General features: G+C 54.3%; 1 protein-coding gene across 1 annotated transcript; it reads right to left on the bottom strand.

The window, feature by feature from the left end:
* Positions 1 to 1,665: 1,665 nt before the first annotated feature.
* On the bottom strand, positions 1,666 to 20,653 carry fdft1 (farnesyl-diphosphate farnesyltransferase 1). Its single transcript, XM_055639961.1, has 8 exons — positions 20,449 to 20,653; positions 13,593 to 13,690; positions 12,942 to 13,125; positions 11,265 to 11,393; positions 10,540 to 10,731; positions 4,414 to 4,594; positions 3,937 to 4,085; positions 1,666 to 2,794 (listed from the first exon to the last, which is right to left on the bottom strand). The coding sequence occupies exons 1-8, from the start codon at positions 20,548 to 20,550 to the stop codon at positions 2,579 to 2,581; spliced, it is 1,251 nt and encodes a 416-aa protein (XP_055495936.1). The 5' UTR covers positions 20,551 to 20,653; the 3' UTR covers positions 1,666 to 2,578.
* Positions 20,654 to 23,894: the final 3,241 nt, after the last annotated feature.

Below are 23,894 nucleotides of genomic sequence, written 5' to 3' on the forward strand. Positions count from 1 at the left end.
CATGTGTGTAGCCCTGGGCTACCTGCCTTAGCAAGGATGTGTTTAAGCTGCAATGGGTACACAAAAGATTCACCATGGCATGGAGCGAGCTGCCAGAGGAGGTAGTTGAGGCAGGTACCAAACAACATGTTAAAGACATATGGATGGGAAAGGAGTAGAGTAATGGATTAAATGATTGACTTACGGCGCCAGAGACCCGGGTTCGATCGCGACTACGGAGCTGCCTGTACGTTCTCCCCGTGACGAGATCTTCGGTTTCCTCCCACACTCCAAAGGCGTACAGGTTTGTAAGTTAATTGGCTTGGTGTAAATGTAAAAATTGTCCCTGGTGTGTGTAGGATAGTGTTAGTGTGTGGGGATCACTGATCGACATGTATTCAGTGGCCTGTTTCCACGCAATATGTCTAAACTAAAACAAGTGGGACTAGCTCACGTAGACAACGTGGACAGCATGGACGATGTGGCCTGTTTCTGCCACCTAACTCTGTCATGGTGTCTAGTTCCTGCCTTCTCCCCATATCCCCCCCGACTCCGCTAGTCTTGAACAAGATTGAACGCTTCAATGCAACCTGGCAGAGCCTTCCAACCCCACCCACACCGTTTTCCTCAACACTCTGGAGTTTGTACGTTCTCCCCGTTACCTGCGTGGGTTTTCTCCAAGACCTCCGATTTCCTCCCACACGCCAAAGACGTACAGGTTTGTAGGCTTGGTATAAATGTAAATTGTCCCTGGTGTGTGTAAGGTAGTGTTACATTTCGCAGGGATCGCTGGTCGGTGCGGACTCAGTGGGCAGAGGGCCCGTTTTTGTGCTGTGTCTCTAAACTAAACCATGTTTCCTTTGGCAATGGCCTTCATTTTCCAACAGTCAGTGCGTTTGAGAGTTCTGGCCCATTAACCGACAGCTGGTGAGATCACATCCCAGTGCGTGAATGAAAGAACTGCAGATGCTGGTTTAAACTGACGGTAGACACAAAATGCTGGAGTAACTCAGTGGGACAGGCAGCATCTCTGGAGAGAAGGAATGGGTGGCGTTTCTGGTCGAGACCCTTCTTTAGACTGATGTCAGGGGAGTGGGCAGCACAGAGATAAGGAAGTGAATAGATAAGGAAGTGCAAGGTGTGAAAACAGGACAAGGAGAATGGAGATCAAGGAAGATGTAGAATAGATCATTGTTAGTTGGGAGAAGGCAACAACAAAGCAAACAGAGATAGAATGTAGTCGGAGGCAATAGACAATAGGTGCAGGCGTAGGCCATTCGGCCCTTCGAGCCAGCGCTGCTATTTAATGAGATCATGGCTGATCATCCACAATCAGTACCCCGTTTCTGCCTTCTCCCCTATTTGCTGTTTTTAAGAGCCCTATCTAGCTCTCTCTTGAAATTCTAGCTCTCTTGAAAGTAGGACTGGTGGGAGAAGTGGGAAGGGGGGAGGGGATAGAGAGAGAGGGAAAACAAGGGCTATTTGAAGTTAGAGAAGTCAATGTTCATACCGCTGGGGTGTCAGCTGCCCAAGCAAAATATGAGGTGCTGTTCCTCCAATTTGCGCTGGGCCTCACTCTGACAATGGAGGAGGCCCAGGACAGAAAGGTCGGAGTGGGAATGGGAGGGGAGAGACACACTGGCAGCAGTCACAAGGGGTAAAGCACTTGTACATAACAGCGGGAGAGGGGTTACACACACCAACATGGAAAACTCTTTATTGCATTCATTCAATCAACAAGTTTACACTAATTAAATTGACCTCTGACCCCATTCCCCAAAACAACTTGAAGCCTCAAAAATGATTCCACTACAAAGTTGCCGTGGTGTTAGGCGGGTGGGAAGCTGAAGCTCCTTCAACACGCCAGCTACACACACACATACAGGTTAAACATGACCAAAAACTTCCCACTCTACAGTCCCGTTAAACACTGGGGAAGAGGCTGGGGGCTGGTGCTGCCCAGCGGATGGTGCAGGCAGCTAGTAAAAGGCATTAGACATTAGTCCTGACATCCCAGACGCTGGTCCCAGTGGGCTGACCGTTGTGTGTGAGCATGTATGAGTGTGAGTGTGTGTGAGTGTGTGTAAGTGTGAGTGTATGAGTGTGTGTGAGTGTGAATGTGCGTGCGTGTGTGTGCGTGTATGTGTGCATACATATGTGTGAATGCGTGTGTGGGTGTAAGTGTGAGAGTGAATATGAGTGTGAGAGTGTGTGTGTGTGCGCGTGTGTGAGTGTGTGCACACATATGTGTGAGTGTGTGCGTGCGTGAGTGTAAGTGTGAGAGTGAATACGAGTGTGAGAGTGTGTGTGCGTGTGCATACATATGTGTTTGTGCGTGCGTGAGTGTGTGCGTGCGTGTGTGCGAGTGTGTGCGCGTGCGTACATATGTGTGAGTGAGTGAGTGTGTGTGCGCTTGTGCGAGTGTGTGTGCCTGCGTGTGCGCCCGTTGTTGCCCCAGGCAGGGGTGATGTTGGAGACAAGGCACCAAGCTCCCTGTACACACAGTGACCATGGTCCATTCCCTGCTGGGATAGCAGATGCCGGCTGTGTCTCTGGCGCCCCCTGGTGCCCAGTCTCCAGCAGCTGCGGGCCAGGACACTCACTGGCTGGGCCGGTACTCCTCCGAGCTGTGGGTCAGCGTCTGCCAGTACTGCCAGCTGACCGCCACCAGGAACATGGCCAAGGACAGGTAGATGGGTGACAGGTGGCCGTGGGACACCAGCTCTGTCTCACTCTGGCTCAGCGCCTCCACCTTCTGCACGATCTGTCTCGTCCCCACCCCCGACATCCCCGCACTGGGAACCTTCTGTCGGATCTACAACACAGGGAGCAACGACATCAGGAATCATCTAGTACATACAGGCAGGATAAAGGCTAACCTCATCCCTAAAGGCTAAAGTCATCTTGGGCAGTCTATACCCCAGCGGCATCAACATTGACTTCTCCAATTTCCGGTAACCCTTGCTGTCTTCTCCCCTTCTCAGCTCTCCCTCAGTCCTCTGGCTCCTCCTCGTCCTATCTTTATCCCCCCCCACCCCTCCTCCCAACCCTACATCAGTCTGAAGGGGTTTTGGCCCGAAACGTTGCCTATTTTCTTTGCTCCATAGATGCTGCCGCACCCGCTGAGTTTCTCCAGCACTTTTGTCTACCTTCTCAAATCTAAAGTCATCTCTGAAGGCTAACATCATCCCTAAACGTTGAAGTCATCTCTCAAGGCTAAAGTGAGTGGGGTCGCAGGGCCAGGCTGGAAGTGAGGGGGGACATTTGAGAGGGACCCAAGCAGCAAATATTTCACTCGGAGGGTATTCCATATGTGGAACGAGCAGCCAGAGGGAGCAACAGAAGCAGATTATGACTTTAAAAAGACATTTGGACAGATATGTGGACAGGAAGGAACTGCAGATGCTGGTTTGCACCGAAGATAGACACAAAGTGCTGGAGTAACTCAGCGGGTCAGGCAGCATCGCTGGAGAGAAGGATGGGAGACGTTTTGGGTCGGGACCCTTCTTCAGACTCGAGAGGAGGGGGTAGGAAACTGGGGGTAGGAAAAGACCAGAACAATGCAGGGCCGGCAACAGATGGCCAAGGAAGGGTGGAGTCCATAATGGCCCATTGTGGGCTGGGGAACAGGTGATATCAAGAGGGGTACAAGGATGTCAACAGTGGAACTAGTAGGATGACTAGACTAGGGGGAGGTAGGAGAGAGAGAATGCAGGGGTTACTTGTAATTAGAGAAATCAGCGTTCATACCGCTGGGTTGTAAGTTGTCCAGGCAAAACATGAGATGCTGTTCCTCCAATGTGGACAGATACAAGAACAAGGGTGGAGAGGGATATGGATCAGATGTGGGCTGCTGGGACTAGGCCAGCATGGAGGGGGGGGGCGAATGGCCTGTGTGGTGCGGCAGGGATTGGTACACCTCCAGTCAGCGGGGACAGTGTATGTGAGATTGCTCACCACTCCAGAGTACTGCCGGAACATTCCTTTCACCGCCTCCATGTTGGTCGCCTCCAGCATCAGGGTCACTGCCTGGCCCTTACGGATCTTCACCACCCCGCGGAACACCTGCGGGTTGTTGTAGCAGGCGGCCAAGGTGGCAATGGCCATCATCCCTGGGGGCAAGGGCAGCAGAGGGGACGTGAGAGGGGGGCAGGGCAGGTGAGGGGGGAGGGGCAGGGGAGGGGGGGAGGGGCAGGGGAGGGGGGCAGGGCAAAGGGAGAGGGGCAGGGCAGGCGAGAGGGGGCAGGGCAGGCGAGAGGGGCAAAGGTGACGTGAGGGGCAATGACAGGACGGAGGAAACAGGGAGGGGGTGGAGTGGCAGAGAGAGGGGGGGTGTGAGGGGGCGGTGTGGGGGGGGGGGGGGGGGGGTGGGGGGGAGATGAGGAGGAGCGGTGGGGGTGACACGAGGGGACAGACACAGACCTCCCGGCCCCCTCACCTGTGGGATGGCGCAGAAGTTGAAGACGCTCTGGTTGTGTAGACGGGACAGGTATGTGATGACGTCGGGGACATGCTGTAGTGCGTTGGTCACCAGCTCGTTGAGGCACTGCAGCGCTGCCTGCAGGTTTGCCGGCCTGCTGAAGTCTGACAGCTTGTCCGCATACTTGCTCCACACCTGCAAACACACACAGCTACTGAACACAGCCCTGCACACGGGCAGACGTACACTGCCTGGCTCAATCACTGGCCACGCCTGCCAGAACAGACACAGCCAGCACTAAGCTTAGTTTGTGTCTGAACAAGGGTCTCAACTAGAAACATCACCTATTCCTTCTCTCCACAGATGCTGTCTGACCTGCTGTGTTACTCCAGCTTTTAGTGTCTATATTTAGTTTAGATTAGTTTACTTTAGAGATACAGCACTGAAATAGGCCCTTTGGCCCACCAGATCCATGCCGACCAGCGATCCCCGCACACTAACACTATCCTGACTTCTCTGCCACAGAGTGGAATTCTCTGCCACAGAAGGTAGTGAAAGCCAATTCACTCTATGTTTTCAAGAGAATGTTAGATTTAGCTCTTAGGGCTAAAGGAATCAAGCGATATGGGGAAAAAACAGGAACGGGGTACTGGTTTTAGATGATCAGCCTTGATCATATTGAATGGCAGTGCTGGCTGGAGGGGCTGAACGGCCTACTCCTGCACCTATTTTTCTGTTTCCTACACACTAGGGACAATTTATAAACTTTTTTTCCGAAACCAATTACCCTACAAACCTGTACGTCTTTGGAGTGTGGGAGGAAACCGAAGATCTCGTAGAAAACCCAGGTCACGGGGGGAAGGTACAAACTCCGTACAGACAGCACCCGTAGTCGGGATCGAACCCGGTTCTCCGACGCTGTGAGGCAGCAACTCTACCGCTGCATCACCGTGACCACCCGATGTTTCAGTCACTCCCCAAACGGACGGAAGTGGATCTTCCAGTGAGCGGCACAGGGAATGGCAGACAGAATTGATCCCTGGCGTGGTGAGGTGTGGGCACGCAAATGGCAAGGCACTGGAGACTGTTGAAGAACAGATATGGACTTCCCTGAAAGTGGCGCAGCGGTAGAGATGCTGCATCACAGCGCCAGAGACCCGGGTTCCATCCCGACTACGGGTGCTGTCTGTACGGAGTTTGTACCTTCTCCCTGTGACCTGCGTGGGTTTTCTCCGGATGCTCTGGTTTTCGTCCCACATTCCAAAGCCGGCAGGTTTGTAGGTTAATTGGCTTGGTGTATGTGTAAAATTGTCCCTCGTGTGTGTAGGGCAGTGTTAGTGTGCGGGGATCACTGGTCGGTGCGGACTCGGTGGGCTGAAGGGCCTGTTTCCTCACTGTATCTCTAAATTAACCAAATCAAGGCATTTGACAAGCTTGCCTTCATTGATCAGTATATTGACTGCAGTAATTACGATGTGATACCACATCTGTACTAGACGTTGGTGAGACCACACTTGAAGCAAGATGTGTAGCCCTGGTCCCCCAATACAGGATGGGTGAGATTGAGCTTTCTTCCCAGCTGTTATCATGCAACAGAATCATCCTAGCACAACCATAGAGCAGTGTTGAACTACTATTTAGCAGGGACGTGTGGGGCCGAAGGGCAGGTTCCAATTGCTTAGAGATAAGTAAACAATCAGCTGTTACGCTACAAAAAGCTGGAGTAACTCAGCGGGACAGACAGGCAGCATCTCTGGAGAGAAGGAATGGGTGACGTTTCAGCTCGAGAAACTTCTTGCGTGACCCGCTGAGTTACTCCAGCACTTTGTGACCTACTTCGGGGTAAACCAGCATCTGCAGTTCCTTCCTACATTGCGGCAATGCCACAGTGGGTATACTGAGAGGCATCCGCTCGTGGTAGACGAGGGGAGGGGCGGGGAGGGGAGGACAGGGAGGTGAAGGGAGGGGAGGGGAGGGGAGGGTGAAGGGGAGGGGATGTGAAGGGGAGGGGAGGTGAAGGGAAGGGGAGGGGAGGAATAGGAGGGGAGGGGCAGGGAGGTGAAGGGGAGGGGAGGGGAGGGGAAGGGAAGGGGAGGGGAGGTGAAGGGGAGGTGAAGGGGAGGGGAGGTGAAGGGGAGGGGAGGTGAAGGGGAGGGGAGGGGAGGTGAGGTGAAGGGGAGGGGAGGGGAGGTGAAGGGGAGGGGGAGGGGGAGGGGAGGGGAGGGGAGGGAGAGGGGAGGGGGGGAGGGGAGGTGAAGGGGAGGGGAGGTGAGGGGGGGGAGGTGAAAGGGGAGGGGAGTGTGAAGGGGAGGGGAGGGGAGGGGAGGTGAGGGGAGGGGGAGGGGAGGGAAGGGGAGGGGAGGGGAGGTGAAGGGGAGGGGAGGTGAAGGGGAGGGGGAGGTGAGGGGAGGGGAGGTGGAAGGGAGGGGAGGGGAGGGGAGGTGAGGGGAGGGGAGGGGGAGGGGAGGGGAAAGGGGAGGGGGAGGGGAGGGAGGAGGGGAGGGGAGGTGAGGGGAGAGGGGAGGTGAAGGGGAGGGGAGGTGAGGGGAGGGGAGGTGAAGGGGAGGGGAGGGGAAGGGGAGGGGAGGGGAGGGGAAGGGAAGGGAAGGGGAAGGGGAGGGGAGGGGAGGGGAGGGGAAGGGGAGGGGAGGGGAAGGGGAGGGGAGGGGGGGGGGAGGGGAGGGGAAGGGAGGGGAAGGGGAGGGGAGGGGAGGTGAAGGGGAGGGGGACGGGGGAGGGGAGGTGAAGGGGAGGGGGAGGGGAGGGGAGGGGAGGAGGAGGGGGAGGGGAGGTGAAGGGGAGGGGAGGTGAAGGGGAGGGGGAGGGGAGGTGAAGGGGGGGGGGGGAGGGGAGGGGAGGTGAGGGGGAGGGGAGGGGGAGGGGAGGTGAAGGGGAGGGGAGGTGATGAGGGAGGGGAGGGGAGGTGAAGGGGAGGGGAGGGGAGGGGGGAAGGGAGGGGAGGGGTGAGGTGAAGGGGAGGAGAGGGGAGGGGAGGGGAGGTGAAGGGGAGGGGGAGGGGAGGGGAGGGGGAGGGGAGGGGAGGGGAGGGGAGGGGAGGGGGAGGGAGAGGTGAAGGGAGGGGGAGGGGAGGGAGGGGGAGGGGAGGGGAGGGGAGGGGGAGGGGAGGGAGGGAGGTGAGGGGGAGGGGAGGGAGGAGGGGAGGGGAGGGGAGGGGAGCGGAGGGAGGGGAGGGGAGGGGGAGGTGAGGGGAGGTGTGAGGGAGGGGAGGGGAGGGAAGGGGAGGGGAGGGGAAGGGGAGGGGGAGGGGAGGGAGGTGTGAAGGGGAGGGGAGGGGAAGGGGGGGGGAAGGGGAAGGGGAGGGGAGGGGAGGGGAGGAAGGAAGGGGAGGGGAGGGGAGAGGGAAGGGGGAGGGGAGGGGGAGGTGAAGGGGAGGGGAGGGGAGGTGAAGGGGAGGGGAGGGGAGGTGAAGGGGAGGGGAGGGGGAGGTGAAGGGGAGGGGGAGGTGAAGGGGAGGGGGAGGGGGGAGGGGAGGGGGGAGGGGGTGAAGGGGAGGGGAGGTGAAGGGGAGGGGAGGTGAAGGGGAGGGGAGGTGAAGGGGAGGGGAGGGGAGGGGAGGGTGAAGGGGGAGGTGAAGGGGAGGTGGAGGGGAGGGGAGGTGAAGGGGAGGGGAGGTGAAGGGGAGGGGAGGTGAAGGGGAGGGGAGGTGAAGGGGAGGGGAGGTGAAGGGGAGGGGAGGGGAGGTGAAGGGGAGGTGAAAGGGAGGGGAGGTGAAAGGGAGGGGAGGTGAAGGGGAGGGGGAGGGGAGGTGTAGGGGAGGGTAGGGGAAGGGGAGGGGAGGTGAAAGGGGAGGGGAGGTGAAGGGGAGGGGAGGTGAAGGGGGGGGGGAGGAGGAGGGGAGGGGAGGTGAAGGAGGAGGGGAGGTGAAGGGGGAGGGGAGGTGAAGGGAGGGGAGGGGGGGGGTGAAGGGAGGGGAGGGGAGGTGAAGGGGGAGGGGAGGGGGAGGGGTTGGGCCGTCAGTGGGGTTTGGACTTTACCCAGAGTGTAGACTGGCATGAAGTGATGACATTGCATGCAGTATGCCATGGGACTGAGGCAAGAGGAGGCGGGAGGGTGTATGTGCGGGGCGGGGGGGGGGGGGGGGGGGCATGTGTGACAATGAGATGGGGTGGAGCATGGAATTCACAGTGGTTGGTGGGCGGGTGGGCAGGGGTCAGGGTGATCAGGCCTGGCACTATTCCACTGCTTTGCACTTGTTGTGGTGTTCATTGCTGTAGTTATCATCACCGTGTAGTGTTTACCGTGCTCCACTCTTGGCCCCCCCCCCCCGTCGCACCAGGGACACAGCCCCCCTCCTCCGCACCTTTCACCCCCTCCAGCCGTCACATACACCACACTTTCACCACCTCCAACAGGATCCCACCACTACTCACATCATTAGATCATGTGATAGGAGCAGAATTAGGCCATTCAGCCCATCGTCCATTCAATCATGGCTGATCTATCTCTCCCATCTAACCCCATTCTCTTGCCTTCTCCCCATAACCCCTGACACCCGTACTAATCAAGAATATCCACTGACTTGGCCTCCACAGCCTTCTGTGGCAAAGAATTCCACAGATTCCTCATCTCTCCCCATTTCTCCCCATCTCCTTCCTAAAATAATGTCCTTTCATTCTGTGTCTATAACCTCTGGTCCTAGACTCTCCCACCAGTGGAAACATCCTCTCCACATCCACTCTACCGAAGCCTTTCACTATTCGGTAAGTTTCAATGAGGTCCCCCCTCATTCTTCTAAACTCCAGTGAGTACAGGCCCAGTGCCGACAAGCGCTCATCATAGGTTAACCCACTCATTCCTGGGAACATTCTTGTAAACCTCCTCTGGACCCTGTCCAGAGCCAGCACATCCTTCCTCAGATATGGTGCCCAAAATTGCTCACAATATTCCAAATGTGTCCTGACCAGCGCCTGATAGACCCTCAACATTACATCCCTGTTTTTGTATACAAGCCCTCTTGACATAAATGCTAGCATTGAGTTTGTTTTCTTTACTACCGATTCAACTTGCAGATTAACTTCCCCATCGCCTCCACTTTCTGCTTTCCGCAGAGACCGTTCCATCCGTAACTCCCCAGTTAACTCACCCCTTCCCACCCAACGCAACCCCTCCCCAGGTACTTTCCCCAGGAGATGTAACACCTGATGCTATACCTCCCCCCGTCTAAGGACCCCGACAGGTTCACTTGCACCTCCTCCAACCTCATCTACTGTATCCGCAGTTCCAGGTGTGAACTCCTGTACATTGGTGAGACCAAGCGCGGGTTTCGCTCAGTCCGCCTGGACCTACCTGATCTCCCGGTGGCCAAACACTTCAACTCCCTCTCCCATTCCCACACTGACCTTTCTGTCCTGGGCCTCCACCACTGTCAGAGTGAGGCCCAGCGCAAATTGGAGGAATCCCTCCAAACATGTCCTATCCATGTACCTGTCTAACTGCTTCTTATGTTGGGATAGTCCCAGCCTCAACTACGTTCTCCGGCAGCTCGTTCCATACATCCACCACCCTTTGTGTGAAAAAGTTACCCCTCAGATTCCTATTAAATCTTTTCCCCTTCACTTTAAACTTGTGTCCTCTGGTCCTCGATTCCCCTACTCTGGTCAAGAGACTCTGTGCATCTACCCGATCTATTCCTCTCATGATTTTATACACCTCTATCTGATCTTCCCTCATCCTTCTGCGCGCCAAGGAATAGATTCCCAGCCTACTCAACCTCTCCCTATAGCTCACACCTAGTCCTGGGATCTCCAATCCCTTTGTCTTGTTTTCACACCCTACACCTCCTTATCTCTGTATCCCCCTCTCCCCTGACTCTCGGTCTGAAGAAAGGTGTCAACCCGAAATGTCACCCATTCATTCTCTCCAGAGATGTCCCTCTGAGTTACTCTAGCATTTTGTGTCTGTCTTCTACAGTTCCTTCCTACTTACCTCCCCACACACACATGCCCACACCCACGCGCGCACGCCCACACACACACATGCCCACACCCACGCGCGCACGCCCACACACACACATGCCCACACCCACGCACACACACACATGCCCACACCCACGCACGCACGCCCACACACACACATGCCCACACACACGCGCGCACGCCCACACACACACACACACATACCTCGTGCGGCCAGAACTCGCGGCCCTCCTGCTGGTCCTCCAGGTAGTCGCGGATGATGTTGGTTTTCTGCAGGAAGAGCCCCATGGAGTTTGCCAGCTCCGTGTCCTCCCCGACAACCGGCTCCTCCAGCTCCGATGCTGCAAACAGCCGCGACAGGCCGATGCCCACCAACCCCGCTACATAGTGGCAGTACTGGAACACACAGGGGCAGGTCGGCAGAGACACACTGGGGGAGATACCAACCCAGCCCACCCTCACCCTGCCCCCAGCCCATCCCCAGCCCCAGCCCCGCTACATAGTGGCAGTACTGGAACACACAGGGGCAGGGTGGCAGAGAGACACGCGGGGGGGTGATAGCAACCCAGCCCAGCCCACCCTCACCCTGCCCCCAGCCCACCCCAGCCCACCCCCAGCCCCGCTACATGGTGGCAGTACTGGAACACACAGGGGCAGGGTGGCAGAGAGAGACACAGGGGGAGGGTGGCAGAGAGACACTGGGGGAGGGGTGATAGCAACCCAGCCCCCACCCCCACCCTCACCCAGCCCACCCCAGCCCCGCTACCATAGTGGCAGTACTGGAAACACACAGGGGCAGTGTGGCAGAGAGACCAAGGGGTGACATCAAACCCCAGCCCATCCCCACCCTCACCCCATTAAAATACCCACCCCTCTCCTCCTGTCCACCCCTCCACCCCCCCACTTCCAGCCCCCCCGTCCATCCCTACCATGTCCCACTCCTTGATGGACTGCACTCTCTTCTCCAGGAACTCTGCCATTCCCAATCCCATCTTGTGGCAAATGTTGGCGATGACATCCTGGTACACCTTGGCCAGCGAGCGGAACTCTAGGGAGATCTGGGGCAGGAGGGAGAGAGAGTCAGTGTGTGTGTGTGTGTGTGTGTGTGTGTGTGTGTGTGTGTGTGTGTGAGCGAGTGCATGGTGAGTTGCGGTGTGGGTGGGAGGGGTCGTGATTCAGGTGTATGTGAGTGTGGTTTATGTGGGTGGTGTACGTGTGGTGTGTGTGGTGTGGGTGTGTGTGTCTGGTGGGTGTGTGTGTGTGAGTGTGTGTGTGTGTGTGTGTGTGCGAGTGTGTATGAGTATGCGTGTATTTGGGTGTGTGTGTGTGTGTGTGTTGTGTGTGTGTGTGTGTGTGTGTGTGTGTGTGTGTGTGTGTGTGTGTGTGTGATTGGTGTGTGTGTGTGTGTTTGGTGTGTGCTTGGTGTGTGTGTGTGTGTGCTTGGAGTGTGTGTGTGTGCTTTGGTGTGTGTGTGTGATTGGTGTGTGTGTGTGTGCTTGGTGTGTGTGTGTGTGTGCTTGGAGTGTGTGTGTGTGTACGCTTGTGTGTGTGTGTGTGCTGTGGTGTGTGTGTGTGTGCTTGGAGTGTGTGTGTGTGTACGCTTGGTGTGTGTGTGTGCTTGTGTGTGTGTGTGAATTGGTGTGTGTGTGTGTGTGCTTGGTGTGTGTGTGTGCTTGGTGTGTGCTTGGAGTGCGTGTGTGTGTGCTTGGGTGTGTGTGTGTGCTTGGTGTGTGTGTGTGTGTGCTTGGTGTGTGTGTGTGTGTGTGTGTGTGTGTGTGTGTGTGTGTGGTGTGTGTGTGTGTGGTGTGTGTGTGTGTGTGTGTGTGTGTGTGTGTGTGTTTGGTGTGTGTTGTGTGTGTGTGTGTGTGTGTGTGTGTGTGTGCTTGGTGTGTGTGTGTGTGTGTGCTGTGTATATGTGTGCGTATGTGTTTGCGTGTGTGTATGTGTGTGTGTTTGCGTGTGTGTATGTGTGTGTGTTTGCGTGTGTGTATGTGTGTGTGTTGGTGTGTGTGTGTGTGTGTGTGTGTGTGTGTGTGTGTGTGTGTGTGTGTGTGTGTGTGTGTGTGTGTGTGTGTGGTGTGTGTGTGTGTGTGCGTGTGTGTGTGTGTGTGTGTGTGGTTGTGTGTGTGTGTGTGTGTGTGTGTGTGTGTGTGTGTGTGTGTGTGTGTGATTGTGTGTGTGTGTGTTGTGTGTGTGTTTGGTGTGTGTGTGTGTGTGTGTGTGTGTGTGTGTGTGTGTGTGTGTGTGTGTGTGTGTGTGTGTGTGTGTGTGTGTGTGTGTGTGTGTGTGAGTGTGTGTGTGTGTGTGCGTGTGTGTGTGTGTGTGGTGTGTTGTGTGTGTGTGTGTGTGTGTGCTTGTGGTGTGTGTGTGTGTGTGGTGTGTGTGGTGTGTGTGTGTGTGTGTGCTTGTGCGTGCGTGGGTGTGCTTGTGCGTGCGTGTGTGTGTGTGTGTGTGTATGTGTGCGCGTGGTGGGTGTGTGTGTGTGTGTGTGTCTGGTGTGTGGTGTCTGTGTGTGTGGTGTGTGTGTGGTGTGTGTGTGCTTGGTGTGTGTGTGTGGGGTGTGTGTGCGGTGCGTGTGTGCATGCGTTAGGGTGAGGGTGACGTACCGAGGGGAAGTCGTGCAGCACCTGAGCGTCTCGCTGCTGGCTCTGGCTGTAGCTCCAGCCAGGCAGGTAGAGGTAGGTGTGGAAGTTGTGCAGCATGGGCACCTTCACCTCCAGCGGGATGCTCATGTCATCCTCCACCGTGTCCAGAGCACGCAGCACCAGGTAGAAGATGCACACCGCCTGCCTGTGGGGGAGAGGGTCACATACTGTCACACACTGACACCCCACACACATCAACACACACACACCCACATACACACACACACACACACACACACAACACCCACACACACACCCCCCCTACACACACACTCCCCACACACACACACACCCCCCACACACACACACACACAAACACATTGCCCCCACCCCACAACGCACATCTCCCCCACAAACACACCCCATGCACATCCCCCACAAATACACACACACACACGTCCCACAGACACACACCCTCCCACACACACACCCGCTATGCACGCCCCCCACCACACGCGCACCCAACACATGCGCACGCGAGCGTGTGCCCACCCAACACGCACGCGCCCACCTAACGCCCACACACAACACTCCCACACGCACACACACACATGCACACACCCCCCGTCCCCACACCCAACCACTGCCAGCCCCCACCCCCGTCCCCCTCACCGTAGCTCTCCATCCAGAGCCTGAATGACGGCGGCAAAGCTGCGGCTGGTCTGGTTCAGATACACGTAGCAGGTCCGCAGAGTCTCACTCATCGCATCCTGGATCACACACACACACACGTCAGTGTGTCCCCTCACCCCCGACCCCACCCACCTGTCCCCCCCCCACCCTCACCCGTCCCCTGCCCCTCTGTCCCCACCCTCTTACCCTGTGCTGCTCCTCACCCCCATTCCCACCCCAATCTGAGCACCCACTCACTGACCCCTCACCCAGTGTCTCCCACCTACTCCCCCCCTCCCACGGTAGGTGTAAAATCCACTGGGGACTGATCAGAACAGCAATGCCAACTGGACCTCTCTTTCTTTCAACCTTTTCATGGTCTATCAAGGTGAATTACTAACATTAAACGTGTCCCCCTGATGGATGAAAGGTTCTGACTGTCTACCCCGTCCCTGCCTCTCATCATTGTATATCATTCCATCAGGTCTCTCCTCGGCCTCTGTCCCTCTCCCTGTAGCCGAAGCCCTCTAGTCCAGGCACCACCCTGCTAACCCTCCTCTGCTCCCTCTCCAAAGCCCCCCACACATCCTTCCAGTAATGGGGTGACCAGAACTGCACGCAATACTCCACATGCGGCCCGTGGAACTTGTCCATGGCCACCTACCCCCCCCCCCCCCCCCCCCCCCCCCCCCCCCCCCCCCCCCCCCCCCCCCCCCCCCCCCCCCCCCCCGTACATACCAGCCCCCCTGCCCCACAACCCACCCCCCGAACACCCCCGAACCATTTGCTTGCTGAGCCTGCCTGAACAACACAAGTACCACTGGGAACAAGTCCCCATACAGGGAAAAGTTTCCTCTCCAACGCCACAAGAGAATGCCTGGTTCCCCACCCCCCCCACACTCGAACAGCTGATCACACAGCCCACCCTGACCCTCATGTCCGAGAGAGGCAGAGACTCATCACGCCCCCAGTACAGACCCAGTTGCCCCCACACCCCCAGCATCAGGGACACACTCCCTGCTCTGAGAGCTTTGCCCCCCCCCCACCCCGGGCTATTGTTGCCCCTTGCCCGACCCACCCCGGTGTGCCGGCCCCTGGCTCCCACCCCGAGTGTGGGACCCCCTCCCCAGCCTACAGTCTCCCCCTCCTCCACCCCCGGCAGAGTTCGGGACCCCCAGTCCTACCGCAGAGGAGAGTGAGGTGGCGGTGAGGAATGATTTTCGGGGCGAGGCGGTCAGCTCGACATCCAGCAGGACCAGGTGGTGGGTTTGTCCGCTGGCTAGTCGGCCTGCCCAGCACGACAGGCAGGGTGCACAGGGCAAGGGGCATCGTACTGGCCACTGGCAGGGCCTGAGCAGGAGCCAGGGCTGGGGCAGGGCCCCGTGCCGAGAGTCACACTGTAGTGTACGCAGTGCCAGGGGCCAGGCACGCAGCAGGCCCGCACAGTACATGCTGGCCCCACGCACTGGCCCCGCTCACACTGGCCCCGCTCACAATGGCTCACAGTGGCCCCGCTCACATTGGCTCACACTCACACTGGCCCCGCTCACACTGGCCCCGCTCACACTGGCCCCGCGCACTGGCCCCGCTCACACTGGCCCACAGTGGCCCCGCACACACTGGCTCACACTCACACTGGCTCACAGTGGCCCCACACACTGGCTCACACTCACACTGGCTCACAGTGGCCCCACACACTGGCTCACACTCACACTGGCTCACAGTGGCCCCACTCACACTGGCCCTGCACACAATGGCTCACACTGACCCTGCTCCCCGGCCCCTCTCCTACTGCCCACACTCCCGGCTTGTGCTCCTGATGCTCACATTCTGCAGCTCCCACTCCCAGCTCTCACTCCCACTCCCAGCCCTCACTCCCACTCCCAGCCCTCACTCCCAGCCCTCACTCCCAGCACCCACTCTCTGCTCTCACTCCCAGCTCTCACTCCCAGCTTGTGCTCCTGATGCTCACATTCTGCAGCTCCCACTCCCAGCTCCCACTCTCTGCTCTCAGCTCCCACTCCCAGCCTGTGCTGGTGCTGGGCACACAGGCTCCACTGCTCCGGGCCGGGCCCAGTCTGTGTACAACTTTGTGCAGAGGTCGGTCACTCCCTCCACACACACAGCAACAAGTCAGCCCAGGCCTGGTCACACACACTCACTCACTCACACGGCTGGCAATGCATCAGCCAGGCCAATCACTGAGCTTGCAGTGCATCACACCAGCCAACTATAGGCTCAATGTGCATCCTGCAAGCCAATCGCAACGGTGTCAAAGAGCCCGGCCAACCTCTCTGAGGAAGACACACACTAAATAACAAAGATCTTTCTGCTTTGAGATCTTTGCTAAATACTGGAGTATAAAAAAAACTCAGCAGGACAGGCACGTAGGCAGGCAGGATCTCTGCACAGAAACAATAGGTGACCCTTCTTCACACTGATCCGAAACGTCACACGTTCCTTCTCTCCAGCTATGCTGCCTGTCCTGCTGAGTTACTCCAGCACTGTAAACCCACACACTAGTGTGTATACACACACAACACTGCATGCTGCCTGTCCTGCTGAGTTACTCCAGCACTGTAAACCCGGGCACTAGCGTGTGTAGACACACACACACACACACTGCAAGCTGGCTGTCCTGCTGAGTTACTCCAGCACTGTAAACTTATAGGTAGACAAAAATGCTGGAGAAACTCAGCGGGTGCAGCAGCATCTATGGAGCGAAAGCAACGTTCCTTCTTCAGACTGATGTGCGGGTGTGGGGGGAGGGGGGAGTGGGAACCGCCCCCCAATCAGTCTGAAGAAGGGTTTCGACCCGAAACGTTGCCTATTTCCTTCGCTCCATAGATGCTGCCTCACCCGCTGAGTTTCTCCAGCATTTTTGTCTACCGATTTTCCAGCATCTGCAGTAATCAAGTGTAAACTTACATTTCGCTTGGGCCGTTTATTTACCAAGCGGTCTGAATACTAATCTCCTTCATTTCAAGTAATCCTTACTTCCCCCCTCTCTCTCTGTTCCTCCCCAGCCTAGTTCTACAACTAGTTTCAGTGTCCTGATTAAATGTTACTCGGTGTCAGCTAACAATGAACCATGAACTACATTTCCATAGAAGCTTCTGCTTTGATTTGTCGTTTTCACACCCTACCCGCCTTCTTTCCTTTGACTCAGTCGGAAATAGGTTTCAACCTGTAACATCACCCATTCCTTCTCTCCAGAGATTCTGCCTGTCCCGCTGAGTTACTCCAGCATTTTGCGTCTATCTACGGCGTAAACCAGCATCAAGCAAAAGGATTTGAGTATAGGAGCAGGGAGGTTCTACTGCAGTTGTACAGGGCCTTGGTGAGACCACACCTGGAGTATTGCGTACAGTTTTGGGCTCCTAATCTGAGGAAAGACATTCTTGCCATAGAGGGAGTACAGAGAAGGTTCACCAGACTGATTCCTGGGATGGCGGGACTTTCATATGAAGAAAGACTGGATAGACTCGGCTTGTACTCGCAGGAATTTAGAAGATTGAGGGGGGATCTTATAGAAACTTACAAAATTCTCAGTCACTCTACACCTCCATCCCCCACCAGGAAGGCCTCAAAGCCCTCTGTTTCTTCCTCGACCACAGAACCATCCAAATTCCCTCTACTAACACTCTACTCCGCCTGGCAGGGCTGGTCCTTCTCAACAACTCACTTGACTCCTCCCACTTCCTCCAAGTCCATGACTTAGCTATGGGCTACCGCAAGGGCTCCAGCTACGTCTGCCACTTTGAGGGGCATGTTGAACAACCCTTGTTGCAGGCATACACTGGCCCTCTCCCCGAGCTCTATCTCTGTTATCGAGTTTGTTGATGACAGCATCATTGCTACCTCCTGCGCCCATACAGAACTCATGGACTTCATCAACTTCACCACCAATTTTCATCCTGCACTCAAATTTACTTGGGCCATCTCCGACACTTCCCTCTCCTTCATGATTTCAGTTTCCATCACAAGAAATAGACGTGTCGGGAAGAACTGCAGATGCTGGTTTAAATGGAAGATAGACACAAAATGCAGGAGTAACTCAGCGGGACAGGCACCATCTCTGAAGAGAAGGAATGGATGATGTTTCGCGTCGAGACCCTTCTTCAGTCTGAAGAAGGGTCTCAACCCAAAACGTCACCCATCCCTTCTCTACAGGAAATAGATGTCTATTACAAACCCACAACTATCTCGACTACACATCTTCCCATCCTGCTTCCTGCAAAGACTCTATCCCCTACACTCCATCTACGCCGCATCTGCACCCAGGATGATGTGTTCCATACCAGGACATCCGAGATGTCCTCATTCTTTTGGGAAGGGGAGTTCCCCTCTCCCATTATTGGTGAGGCCCTCGCTAGTGTCTCCTCGGTACCCCGCAGCTCCGCCCTTGCTCCCCCTCGTCGCTTTCACCCCATCAGCAGTCACATACATAGAAACATAGAAAAAGGTGCAGGAGTAGGCCATTCGGCCCTTCGAGCCTGCACTGCCATTCAATATGATCATGGCTGATCATCCAACTCAGTATCCTGTACATGCCTTCTCTCCATACCCCCTGATCCCTTTCGCCACAAGGGCCACATCTAACTCCCTCTTAAATATAGCCAATGAACTGGCCTCAACTACCTTCTGTGGCAGAGAATTCCACAGATTCACCACTCTCTGTGTGAAAAATGTTTTCCTCATCTCGGTCCTAAAAGATTTCCCCCTTATCTTTAAACTGTGACCCCTTGTTCTGGACTTCCCCAACATCGGGAACAATCTTCCTGTATCTGGCCTGTCCAACCCCTTAAGAATTTTGTAAGTTTCTATAAGATCCCCCCTCAATCTTCTAAATTCTAGTGAGTACAAGCCGAGTCTATCCAGTCTTTCTTCTTATGAAAGTCCTGACATCTCAGGAATCAGTCTGGTGAACCTTCTCTGTACTCCCTCTATGGCAAGAATGTCTTTCCTCAGATTAGGAGACCAAAACTGTACGCAATACTCCAGGTGTGGTCTCACCAAGACCCTGTACAACTGAAGTAGAACCACCCTGCTCCTATACTTAAATCCTTTTGCTATGAATGCTAACATACCATTCGCTTTCTTCACTGCCTGCTGCACATGCATGCCTACTTTTAATGACTGGTGTACCATGACACCCAGGTCTCATTGCATCTCCCCTTTTCCTAATCGGCCACCATTCAGATAAGTCTACTTTCCTGTTTTTGCCACCAAAGTGGATAACCTCACATTTATCCACATTATACTGCATCTGCCATGCATTTGCCCACTCACCCAGCCTTTCCAAGTCACCTTGCAGCCTCCTAGCATCCTCCTCACAGCTAACACTGCCCCCCAGCTTCGTGTCATCCGCAAACTTGGAGATGTTGCATTCAATTCCCTCGTCCAAATCATTAATTTATATAATGTAAATAGCTGGGGTCCCAGTACTGAACCTTGCGGTACCCCACTAGTCACTGCCTGCCATTGTGAAAAGGACCCGTTTACTCCTACTCTTTGCTTCCTGCCTGCCAGCCAGCCAATTCTCTATCCACATCAATACCAAACCCCCAATACCGTGTGCCTTACAACACATAATCCTCCGACATTTTCGCCACCCTCAACGGGATTCCACCACAAGCCACATTTTCCCATCTACATCCCTTTCCGACTTCTGCAGAGACCGTTCCCTCCGCAACTCCCTGGTTCTCATCCCTTCCCACCCAAACCACCCCCTCCCTAGGTATCTTCCCTGCAACCGCAGAAGATGCAACAGCTGTCACTTTACCCCGACAGTCCCTTTCAGTTAGGCACAGGTTCACCTGCACCTCCTCCAACCTCATCTACAGTATGCATTGTTCAAGATGTGGACTCTTATACGTCGAGACCAAACGTAGACTGGGCGATCGTTTCACGGAACAACTTCACTCAGCCCACCTGAACCTACCTGATCTCCTGGTTACTAGACACTTTAATTCTCCTTCCCATTCCTACACTGACCTTTCTGTCATCGATCTCCTCCATTGCCAGAGTGAGGCTAAACACAAATTGGAGGAACAGCATCTCATATTTCACTCGGGCAGCTTACAGCCCAGTGGTATGAATATTGATTTCTCTCACTTCAGGTAGCCCCGGCATTCCCTCTCTCTCTATCCCTCCCCCACCCAAGTCACACCAGCTTCTCATTTTCACCCGACAAACAGCTAACAATGGCCTGTTTCCTTTATCATCGTTACTTTTTTGCATATCTTTCATTCATTGTTCTTTCTCCCCACATCACCATCTATATCTCTCGTTTCCCTTACCCCAGCCAGTCTAATCGTCACCCATTCATTCTCTCCAGAGATGCTGCCTGACCCGCTAAGTTATTCCAGCATTTTGTGTCTGTCTTCGGTTTAAACAAGTATCTGCAGTTCCTTCTCACACCTGTCCCTGTGGCCCCCCCCCCCCCACACCTCTCCCCGTGACCCACTTACACCTAGAATCATAGAAAATAGGTGCAGGAGGAGGCCATTCGGCCCTTCAAGCCAGCACCGCCATTCATTGTTATCATGGCTGATCATCCCATCTCTGTGACCCCCCCCCCCCCCACACCTGCCCCGCCCACCCCCCCCCACACCTGTCCTTGCGACCCCCACACCTGTCCCCCCCACACACCGGTCCCTGCGACCCCCCACACCCCCCACACCTGTCCCTGTGACCCCACATACCTGTCCCCCCCCCCCACATCTGTCCCTGTGACTCCACACACCTGTCCCCCCCACACACTTGTCACTGTGACACACCACACCTGCGACCCCCCCACACCTGTCACTGTGACCCCACACATCTGTCCCCACCCACACCCCCACTGTCTCACCGGCCGTTTGGCTGCGGCTCGGGTCCTGGTGCCGGTGGCCAGCTTGTAGCGGATCAGGTTGAGCAGCTCCTCCGGGTGTCCGAGCGACCGCAGCAGATCCATCGGCGCAGTCAGCGGCTGCTGCCTCCTCCCTCCCGCCGGCCCAGCGCCCAGTCCTTGTCCCTGTCCCTGTCCCCCTGTGTGTGTGTCCCTGTCCCCCTGTGTGTGTGTCCCGGTGTCCCCTCTGTATCCCTGTGTCCCCGGGCGGGGCCGGTGTTGGGGGCGGGGCCGCTGTAACAGGCAACGGCAGCGCGCCTGTGAATGGTGGTGACCCGCCTCGGACCAGACAGCGGCGCCCAATGGCGGGCGGACCCTCCCAGTACCGTACACCCCCGAATATAAACCCCCTCTACCGTACACCCCCGAATATAACTGTGTTTTGTATTGGATTCTGTATTTACTTTGTGTACTAGCCATGGCTCTAATATTTATTTCATTCCCCTTACATGTTTTTCCTCTACCTGCTAAATTTTTGTAAGTTGTCCTTGAGACTCTTGAAAGGTGCCCATAAATAAAATTTATTACTATTTTTATTATTTTAAACCCGCCCAGTACCGTACACCCCCAAATATAAACCCCCCCACTACCGTACACTCCCGAATATAAACCCTCCCACTACCGTACACCCCCGAATATAACCCTCCCCACTACCGTACACCCCCGAAAATATACCCCCACTACCGTACACCCCACGAATATGCCCCCTAATACTGTAAACCCTGCAAATTACCTATATACCCCAACCGTACCCCCCCCCCACTACCGTAAACCTGCAAATATAAACCCCCCTCTACCGTAAACCCGCGAAGGCAACTCCCTACCGTAAACCCGGGAGTATCTGCGAGGCAGCTGCCGTGGGCCCAGCTACCGTAAAGCCAGCAGTAAAGCGCACCCTGCAATATTCGTGCACTCTACACAAGAGCATGTGCTCAGGGTGGAAAATACAAACATCGAGAATAGTAAGATTAAACGAGAACTTACCAGTTTGAAGTTTGATCTTTATTTTATGAGGAGTTAGGATGAGGGATTACATGAAGTGCCCATCAGCCCTCATGCGCATCAACCATCAAAGCAACGGTGTGGAGTCACCGACCAGAACTGATTGACCTGAGAATAGTAAGATTCAAGAAACTAGAAATACCAGTTAACTTTATGAGGAAGGGTTTGGGAGCGAAGGGCACATAATCCCCCATCGTAACTCCTCATAAAATAAAGATCAAACTTCAAACTGGTTAGTTCTCATTTAATCTTACTAGGCTGTGGGCCGAGGAGCTTTATTCCAGCGTTTCATGACCCAAGTCACAGAACTACATGAAATTTTCACATATTGTGTAAAAAAATTATATAAATCATCCCTGAAACTCGGCATGAACAAGACTTGCACATTTTTATTAAATTAGAGAAAAAATGGAAAAATGTCGGGTATTTTTAGTCCAATCAAAGCACGTTTCATTCATTCATTCATTCATTCATTCATTCATTCATTCATGAAGTTGAGGGCCTAAACTATATGAAACACTAAGGGGCAGAAAACGCTGGTGGGTGTTGTGTGCAGGCCACCTAACAGTAGTAGTGAAGTTGGAGATGGTATCAAACAGGAAATTAGAAATGCGTGCGACAAAGGCAAAACAGTTATATTGGGTGACTTCCATCTACATATAGATTGGGTGAATCAAATTGGCAGGGGTGCTGGGGAAGAGGATTTCTTGGAATGTATGCGGGATAGTTATCTAAATCAACATGTAGAGGAACCAACGAGAGAGCAGGCTATTTTAGACTGGGTATTGAGTAATGAGGAAGGCTTAGTTAGCAATCTTGTTGTACGTGCCCCCTTGGGCAAGAGTGACCATAATATGGTTGAGTTCTTCATTAGGATGGAGAGTGACATTGTTAATTCAGAAACAATGGTTCTGAACTTAAAGAAAGGTAACTTTGAGGGTATGAGACGTGAATTGGCCAAGATTGACTGGCAATTAATTCTAAAAGGGTTGACGGTGGATATGCAATGGAAGACATTTAAAGACTGCATGGATGAACTACAAAAATTGTTCATCCCAGTATGGCAAAAGAATAAATCAGGGAAGGTAGTACATCCATGGATAACAAGGGAAATCAGGGATAGTATCAAAGCGAAGGATGATGCGTACAAATTAGCCAGAAAAAGCAGCATACTGGAGGACTGGGAGAAATTCAAAGACCAGCAGAGGAGGACAAAGGGCTTAATTAGGAAAGGAAAAATAGATTATGAAAGAAAACTGGCAGGGAACATAAAAACTGACTGCAAAAGTTTTTATAGATATGTGAAAAGAAAGAGATTAGTTAAAACAAATGTAGGTCCCTTGCAGTCAGAAACAGGTGAGTTGATCATGGGGAACAAGGATATGGCGGTCCAATTGAATAACAACTTTGGTTCCGTCTTCACTAAGGAAGACATAAATAATTTGCCGGAAATAGCAGGGGACCGCGGGTCAAAGGAGTTGGAGGAATTGAGTGAAATCCAGGTTAGCCGGAAAGTGGTGTTGGGTAAATTGAATGGATTAAAGGCCGATAAATCCCCAGGGCCAGATAGGCTGCATCCCAGAGTACTTAAGGAAGTAGCTCCAGAAATAGTGGATGCATTAGTAATAATCTTTCAAAACTCTTTAGATTCTGGAGTAGTTCCTGAGGATTGGCGGGTAGCAAACGTAACCCCACTTTTTAAGAAGGGGAGAGAGAAAACGGGGAATTACAGACCAGTTAGTCTAACATCAGTAGTGGGGAAACTGCTAGAGTCAGTTATTAAAGATGGGATCGCAGCACATTTGGAAAGTGGTGAAATCATTGGACAAAGTCAGCATGGATTTACGAAAGGTGAATCATGTCTGACGAATCTTATAGAATTTTTCGAGGATGTAACTAGTAGCGTGGATAGGGGAGAACCAGTGGATGTGGTGTATCTGGACTTCCAGAAGGATTTCAACAAGGTCCCACATAAGAGATTAGTATACAAACTTAAAGCACACGGCATTGGGGGTTCAGTATTGATGTGGATAGAGAACTGGCTGGCAAACAGGAAGCAAAGAGTAGGAGTAAACGGGTCCTTTTCACAATGGCAGGCAGTGACTAGTGGGGTACCGCAAGGCTCAGTGCTGGGACCGAGCTATTTACAATATATATTAATGATCTGGATGAGGGAATTGAAGGCAATATCTCCAAGTTTGCGGATGACACTAAGCTGGGGGGCAGTGTTAGCTGTGAGGAGGATGCTAGGAGACTGCAAGGTGACTTGGATAGGCTGGGTGAGTGGGCAAATGTTTGGCAGATGCAGTATAATGTGGATAAATGTGAGGTTATCCATTTTGGTGGCAAAAACGGGGAAAGCAGACTATTATCTAAATGGTGGCCGATGGGAAAGGGGGAGATGCAGC

Source organism: Leucoraja erinacea, chromosome 8 (genome assembly GCF_028641065.1).
Source record: "Leucoraja erinacea ecotype New England chromosome 8, Leri_hhj_1, whole genome shotgun sequence".
Lineage (NCBI taxonomy): Eukaryota > Metazoa > Chordata > Chondrichthyes > Rajiformes > Rajidae > Leucoraja > Leucoraja erinaceus.

Bases quoted from the DNA above. Each gene is read 5' to 3' on its own strand.
- fdft1 (XM_055639961.1), bottom strand. From the start codon at position 20,550: ATGGATCTGCTGCGGTCGCTCGGACACCCGGAGGAGCTGCTCAACCTG. The intron at 13,126-13,592 runs GTGAGGGGGACG...TCTCCCCCACAG, and splicing joins GCTCTGGATGGAGAGCTACG to GCAGGCGGTGTGCATCTTCT. The intron at 4,086-4,413 runs GGGGGCCGGGAG...CCCCAGGGATGA, and splicing joins CTGCGCCATCCCACAGGTGA to TGGCCATTGCCACCTTGGCC.